The sequence below is a fragment of the Zea mays genome, chromosome 2 (genome assembly GCF_902167145.1).
Source record: "Zea mays cultivar B73 chromosome 2, Zm-B73-REFERENCE-NAM-5.0, whole genome shotgun sequence".
Lineage (NCBI taxonomy): Eukaryota > Viridiplantae > Streptophyta > Magnoliopsida > Poales > Poaceae > Zea > Zea mays.
Window position 1 is genome coordinate 189883140 of NC_050097.1, and position 7870 is coordinate 189891009.

At 51.5% G+C, this 7870-nt stretch overlaps 1 protein-coding gene across 1 annotated transcript; it reads right to left on the bottom strand.

Moving 5' to 3' along the window:
• Positions 1–2266: 2266 nt before the first annotated feature.
• LOC100281256 (uncharacterized) lies at positions 2267–3788 on the bottom strand. The gene has a single exon (NM_001154175.2). The coding sequence runs from the start codon at positions 3173–3175 to the stop codon at positions 2441–2443; it is 735 nt and encodes a 244-aa protein (NP_001147647.1). The 5' UTR covers positions 3176–3788; the 3' UTR covers positions 2267–2440.
• Between the last annotated feature and the right edge of the window lie 4082 nt (positions 3789–7870).

Here is a 7870-nt window from a genome sequence, read left to right on the forward strand (position 1 = left end):
TGTGTTGTGTGCGCTACTTTGCTCTTGTCACTGTCTTATTGTACTCGAACTCTTCCAGACATAACAATAATCAACCCCCAAGTTGGCACTGAGTGCCCCAAACTCAAAACCACTTTGTGGTGGGTTGATTGCGACGACAGTGAACGCACAACGATATTTTTTTTTTTGAAAAAAGCAGGCAGGACAAAAACAGGCAACGGCCTAACCCAGCCTTGAAGCAAAAACCCACCACGAGCAAAATGGTCCTCGACTATAAACACAGCCTAGAAGAAGATAAAAGAGTGGCAGATGCCTAGCCCCGGCCACCATCCATCAACGAGCAAAATTTTAAGCCTGGGCCTTGTCTGGCTACACTTTTATCCACAATCAGATGAACTGGAATGGAAAAAAAAATGTGTACCTTTTCGTACTATCTCATCCTAACACATATGATATGAATTATATGAATTGAGCGCCTCCTTTTGCAGGCTCTTTGTACACGAACGGTTTCGCTTCTCCTGTGCGCCACTACCTTACGGATTTGTGATGGTGACCTTTCGCCATCCAACAAAAGCCAAGTTGCTAACATAGTACGTCAGCTATCCACACACTAACCACCCGTTTTTCCTGTCCTAACTAAGCGAATCACTTTGGGACTTTTGGCAGGCTAGTCCTCACCACCAAGTGCCACGGCAGGTAAAGTTTACCTCTGCGATTCCTCACTGGCATGCTTCCTTCCACTGCAGTCGCTGTCTTCTACCAAGAACCACAAGTTCTCAGGCCTGGTTTAGAGATTTTCATTGAATTCTAAATTCGAGCACTTAAACCTCTTCTCACTTTGCACCTGAAAGCCACGTTAGTATATGGGATGGGGCACAAGTGCTGAAGTGCCCTTGCTTGGATGATGGGGCAATGCTTCGGACGTCTGGAAGATGAGGCACAAAGGTTTGGTTTAATTGTAACTTAGGTAGAAGACAATGTTTGGCGCTCTAACAAAAGAACAACGGGAAAGGCTACCACCGGAACTTCAACCAATCCGGCATGAAGATAACAATATCATAAACAAAGCATAATAAAGTGAATCGTTATCATGTCAGAGAAATAATTTCAGACAATTATTGGTGGGAATTTTCTAATCGAAGTAGAGACATTGGCATAGTGCAATTAGTTGAAACATCATCTATGGTTTTTTTAAAAAAAAATCGAACAAAAAAAAACTCTTAAACCAGCTACCTAAATTTGCCACCTTCTCCAATAACAAACTGAATGAGGTGGAATAAGAATGATAAATAAGGGTAAAATGACACAAGTGCGTGTTTCCACAACTCCATTCCGACAGCTCAAACTGCACCCTTGCCTTGTGTATAAGGCCATGTTTGAATGCACTAGAGGTGATAGATAGCTACTAAAATTAGTTGAAGGCATCGAAACAGTCTAGCTAATAGTTTAACTGTTAGAAACTTTTAGCAAATTAGCTCATAGTTTATTGAAAGGAAAAGGTTGTAGGGAAAACCCCTACAGTACAAATTTTATTATTAATAATAATGAGTACACAGAGGTACAAAAAGAGAACCGAAACAAAGAACAAAAAAAAAACACACTACAACCGGCTATCGAGAGTTTAGAAATTAACTCATACTTACCTAGCTAATTTCACTAGCAATTTTTTAGCCAACTAACTATTAGCTCTAGTGCATTCAAACACCCCCTAAGAATTCATGTATAACATATCGATTTCACTTGCTTGCAAGCTGCAGAAGTATCAGGCTACACTGTAAACTAGTATTAATGTCTATCAAGCATATTCAGATTCTGTCATAAACCTGGTTAAGAAACAGAAACAGAATAGAGACGGAATAATTGACACAAAGCCCATCTGATGCTTGGTGTCATCGAATAGGAAAAAAATGGATCTATTTGACATGTCTGCTGTTAAGCATGGTGCTAGTATAAACAGAAAAAACACATACCAATTATACTAGAATCAGCAGTACAATATTTGCAATCGTGAGTATAAATCTATATTCTTGCTCACAACCAGGTGCCAGTAAATTTACAGACATCCTAAGCAAACATGACAATGTTCTAGTTCTACTAACATGGGGCATGGACAACATTGTTAGCGTTCACAGAAGTCCAAAGGCACTTAACAACAACTGTATTACAAACATCAATACTTCAGCACAAACAAAGGTTTGAGTAAGCAAAACTGAATCATACCAAGCCATAACCACCAATTTGATGCCAATAAATGCAACTAGAACAACATGATATGAGAACTACAATATATAACCAACGTAAATTGCACCACGTCGGAAAACTTGATTATAAGAGCAAACAAAAATTATCTACAAACATTAGCCCACCATTTTTTTTCAACACATAACATGCTGGAAATGAAACGATAAAGAAACAAAGCAAATGCACCTGATCACTTGTTGTCTATACTGGTTATCAAACATCATGCAAGATCACTCCCCTGGCCCTTGTCTGAGAGCCGCTTGAGGAACTCATAGGTGGTGATCATGGTGGTGGCAGACAATGACATGGACGCCCACCTCGGGCCTAGGCCCCTGTAACAAGCAGCCAACCCACCTTCCTTGATCAGCCTACGCACTGTCCTCCCCACCGTAATCGGCTCACCGTCCCCATCCATGACTTGCATCCTGGTTTTGATGGTGTCCAGTGGCATGGTCACAAACGCAGATGCACCACCGGCCATCGCGGCACTCACTCCCTGAACTACCATGACAGTCTTGCAACCTGGCTGCAGCAAAGAATCCCCATCACCGAGATCAATTTCCTGGACACCAACACCATAATCGCACAAGTAGCAGCCAATTCCACTCCAAATTATCTTCTGCGACAGTGAATAAGTTGCCCACCACACAGCATTGGAGGGGGCGTAGGTTAGGATGGACATGCCGAACCCACGGTACAGGCCGCGTAGTCCGTCAGAAGCCACGGTCTTGCGGAAGGCGTCAAGGCCGCCATGGTAGCGGGAGGCAGGACAGGGGTTGCCCTGAACCATGAGGCGCTGGCTGATGACGTCGACGGGCGTCCACACGACCTGCGCGGCGACGGCGGCGGCGAGGCCCGCCACTGCGCCCGCTGCCGCCGACGCAGCGGGCTCCGCGGCGCCGAAGCTGAGCGCGGCTGGGCCGACGGCGGAGCGCGTGGCCTCGAGCGCGCCCATGTACAGCGCGCGCGCAGGGATGGTGCCGGCGAGGGAGGTGGCGAAGCCGCGGTAGAAGGCGAGGGGCCCCTCCTGGCGCAGGATGGCAGTCGCCGCCGCGACGGCGGAGGGCGGGAGCGCTGCTGACTCAGCCGCCGCGGCCGCCGCAGGGGCGACTTGGAGGCGCGTCTTGAGGACAACGGCGGGGTAGAGCGCGGCCGAGACGGCGGAGAAGAGCCCGGCGCCCACGACAAAGAAGCGCGCCTTGTCGAGCCGCTCCCAGCGGATGTCCTCCGGGAGTTGTAGACCCTGGGTGCTCTCATCCTTCTCCGCCGCCGCGTCCGGCGGCGGAGGCGCGTTCCGGCGATCTATGGCCACTCCTGTGCAGGTGTGGCGGAGAGATCAGCACGTACTGAAGAAGCTTTCTCCCACTCGTAACACAACCTATGCGTCCCCGAGCGGTGGATACATGTCCTCAGCCAAGGGCGGGGGCGGGGGCGGCGGATAGGGTTTTGGTTGGTTGGGGGTCTGGGGAACCTCGGAGGGAGGAAGCCAAGCGAAGCAAAGGCAAAATACGAACAAAGCGGTGGAACCGTGAAATTGATAGAAGAGAAGGGTGTGGAAGTGGAACGACGTCCGATGTGGCAAGCTCCCATAATCCGATTTCACCACTCGTGCATCGGGGCCACCACTGTGGTTCATGGGCAGGGTGCGATGGCACCGCTCGCCCGCCTCACGAGTAGGCCTGGCTAAAAACCCGTAACCCGAAGTCTGAACCTCTAATACTTGAACTTGAAATACCTAAAACCTGAATTTTAATTAAAAATTTTGGATAACAACTTGCAAAACCCGAATTTATTTTAGATTATTCGGGTATCACAATTGGGTACCCGAATTATCCGAACTTTCATGTGTTATGTACTCATGTTATACTTAATTATTAATTTGTACATTTATAATTATGTTAAGTGTGCATAACTTGTGATTGTAGATTGCTTGTGTTTTATATGTCCATGTATATCATTATTTAAATTGTATTTTTATACTAATTTAATAGGGTGTATATGTTTTTATGAAGCCGACACAACAATTCGGGTAATTCGGGAATACCCGAACCCGAATTTTCGGGTATTGTAAAACCCATTGTAATTTCGAGTATCGATTCTCAAAACCCAAAATTTTAAATACCCGAATTACCTGACCCGAAATTTCCGGGTAACCCGAACGCCCACCCCTACTCAGGAGCGCCGTCGTCGCTTGTCCGCTTGTCTCGGGAGCGTCGCCTTGAACATCAAATTGGTGTCTTTCAATTGGTATTTTCGTACCTTTGCCTTGAACATCAAATTGCCATACCTTTGCCTTGAACATCAAATTGTATCAATTGGTGTTTTCAATTGGTATTTTCGTACATGATCACTAGTTGTATAATCCATACTTGTGCAATTTTTATGTTGCCTCTTGTTATGATAAGAAAATGTTAGGTGACATCTAGACTCTAGGTATCAAGATTTATCTTTCAATTAGTATGACAATATTCATTTGATATCTTGGACCTATGTCACAACTATGCCAACAAGAGCTTGCAAATGAATTCTAAATCCAACACAAGTCTAGAAACCCCTTGAAAAGGTAAAACGCAAAGGTACATCACTTCATGTCACTTCTTGTCGGGGACCATAATTAGGGGTACCCCCAATACTCATAATCTCAGCTGGTAACCCCCATCAGCACAAAGCTGCAAAGGCCTGATGGGTGCGACTAAGTCAAGGCTCGGTCCACTCAAGGGACACGACCTCGCCTCGCCCGAGCCCAGCCTCGGGCAAGGGCAGCCGACCTCGGAGGATTCACGTCTCGCCCGAGGGCCCCCTCAAGCAATGGATACACCTTCGGCTCGCCCGAGGCCCAGTCTTCGCCGAGAAGCAACGTGGCCCGGATCGCCACACCGACCGACCGTATCGCAGGAGCATTTAATGCAAGGATGGCCTGACACCTTATCCTGACGCGCGCCCTTCAGTCGATAGAGCCGAAGTGACCGCAGTCACTTCGCCGCTCCACTGATCGGCCTGACAAGAAGACAGTGCCGCCTGCGCCGCTCCGACTGCTGTGCCACTCGACAGAGAGAGGCTGACAGCAGCCAAGTCCGGCTTCGGGCGCCATAGGAAGCTCCGCCTCGCCCGACCCCAGGGCTCGGACTCGGCCTAGGCCTCGGAAGACGACGAACTCCGCCTCGCCCGACCCCAGGGCTCGGACTCGGCCTCGGCCCCGGAAGACGACGAACTCCGCCTCGCCCGACCCCAGGGCTCGGACTCGGCCTCGGCCCCGGAAGACAACGAACTCCGCCTCGCCCGACCCCAGGGCTCGGACTCGGCCTCAGCCCCGGAAGACGATGAACTCCGCCTCGCCCGACCCCAGGGCTCGGACTCAGCTTCGGCCTTAGACGATGGTCTCCGCCTCGCCCGACCCAGGGCTCGGACTCGACCTCGACCTCGGAAGACAGACTCGACCTCGACCTCGGAGGAGCCTCCGCCTCGCCCGACCCAGGGCTCGGACCGACCACGTCACAGGGGGGCCATCATTATCCTACCCCTAGCTAGCTTAGGCTACGGGGAACAAGACCGGCGTCCCATCTGGCTCGCCCCGGCAAACAAATAATGATGGCGCCCCGCGTGCTCCATGACGACGGCGGCTCTCAGTCCCTTACGGAAGCAAGGAGACGTCAGCAAGGACTCAACAGCCCCGACAGCTGTCCTTCCGCAAGGCTCCAGCGCTCCTCCGACGGCCACGACATCACATGAACAGGGCGCCAAAACCTCTCCGGCTGCCACGACGGCATGTACTTAGGGCACTAGCTCCTCTCTGCTAGACACGTTAGCACACTGCTACATCTCCTATTGTACACTTGGGCCCTCTCCTTACGCCTATAAAAGGAAGGCCCAGGGCACTCGTACGGGAGGTTGGCCGCGCGGGGAGGACGGGACGGCGCGTGCAGGCCTCTCGCTCCCTCCCACGCGGACGCTTGTAACCCCCTACTGCAAGCGCACCCGACCTGGGCGCAGGACAAACACGAAGGCCGCGGGTTTCCCCTTTACGCCTGTCTCCTTGTTTCCCCCCCTCCGTGCTCCGTCTCGCGCCGACCCATCTGGGCTGGGACACACGGCGACAATTTACTCGTCGGTACAGGGACCCCCCGGGGTCGAAACGCCGACACTTCTACATTACTTTTGTGTCATCTAAGGACCCTTTTTATGATAGTGTGTTCAAATCTTGCTTAATCAAAATTTCTTCCCTTGATATCCTTTGTATCCTTTTTGGAGATTTATGACAAAGGAGGAGAAATTGTGCATTAAAGCTATCGGCGTTTTGGACCCGCGAGGACCCTCAACCGACTAGTGAATTTGTCGCTGCGTGTCCCTACCCAGATGGGTTGATGCAAGATAGAACACAAGAGGGAGGATGAGGCTTATATTATCTTGCACCGGGGTGCTCGTAGAAGGGGTTACAAGCGTCGCGAGAGAGAGAGGGAGAGGGTCCGGCCCTAAGGTGAGTTGTCTGAGTTAGCTTCCTCTGCGTTTCTCCCACTCCGCCTGCCTCCTTTAGGAAGGCCCTGGACATCCCCTTTTATAGATACAAGGAGATGGTCCAGCTGTACAATGGGGGTGTAGCTATGTGCTAACGTGGCCGGCGGAGAAATACTTGAGCCCTGTAGAAGCGCAGCTGGCGGTGCGGCAGGGGTCCTGCTGACGTTTCTTTGCTTTCGTAGAGAGTTGAGAACTACCGACGTCATGGACGCACGCAGGGAACCATCATTACCTGTTACCGGAGAAATCTAGATGGGACACCGGTCTTGTTCCTTCGTAGCCTGAGGCAGCTAGCTAGGGGTGGGGTAATGATGTATCCCCAGTGGCGTAGTCGGTCTGAGGCCGAGGTCGGGCAAGGCGGAGACTTCTCCTGAGGCCGAGGCTGAGGTCGGGCGAGGATGTGACTCCTCCTGAGGCCGAGGCCCGAGGTCGGGCGAGGCAGAGACCTTCTCTCGAGGCCGAGGCTGAGGCCGAGGCCTGGGGTCGGGCGAGGCGGAGACCTTCTCCTGTGGCTGAGGCTGAGGCCGAGGCCTAAGGTCGGACGAGGCGGAGCTCCCTGTTGCTGCCGAGGCTGAACTCGGGGGAGGTCGTGACTTACTGTCGTTAGTTTTACCCCGGTGGTTGGCACAGTAGTCGGAACGGGGTGAATAGTGTTGTTTTCCTGTCAGAACGATCAGTAAAGGGGCGAAGTGATTGCGGTCACTTCGACCTTGCCGACTGAGGCGCGCGTGTCAGGATAAGGTGTCAGGTGATCCTCGCATTAAATGCGCATGCGATACGGTCGGTTGGTAAGGCGATTTGGCCGAGGTCGCTGCACGACAAAGTTTGCCCGAGCTTGGCTTCGGGCGAGTCGAGGGTGCGCCCACTGCCTGAGGAGGCCCTCGGGCGAGGCGTGAATCCGTCCGGGACTACTGTTCTTGCCCGAGGCCGGGCTCGGGCGAGACGAGATTGCGTCCCTGAGGCTTCAACTTCGAACCGCACTTATCGGTCTTTACGGTCTGTTTTGAGGATGTTTTCCAGCTAGGTTAAGGAGCATTGGGGGTACCCCTAATTAAGGTACCCGACAGTAGCCCCCGAGCCTCGAAGGGAGTGTAGGTACTCGCTTGGAGGTTCTGCTGGATTTTTTTGCAAGGGGACC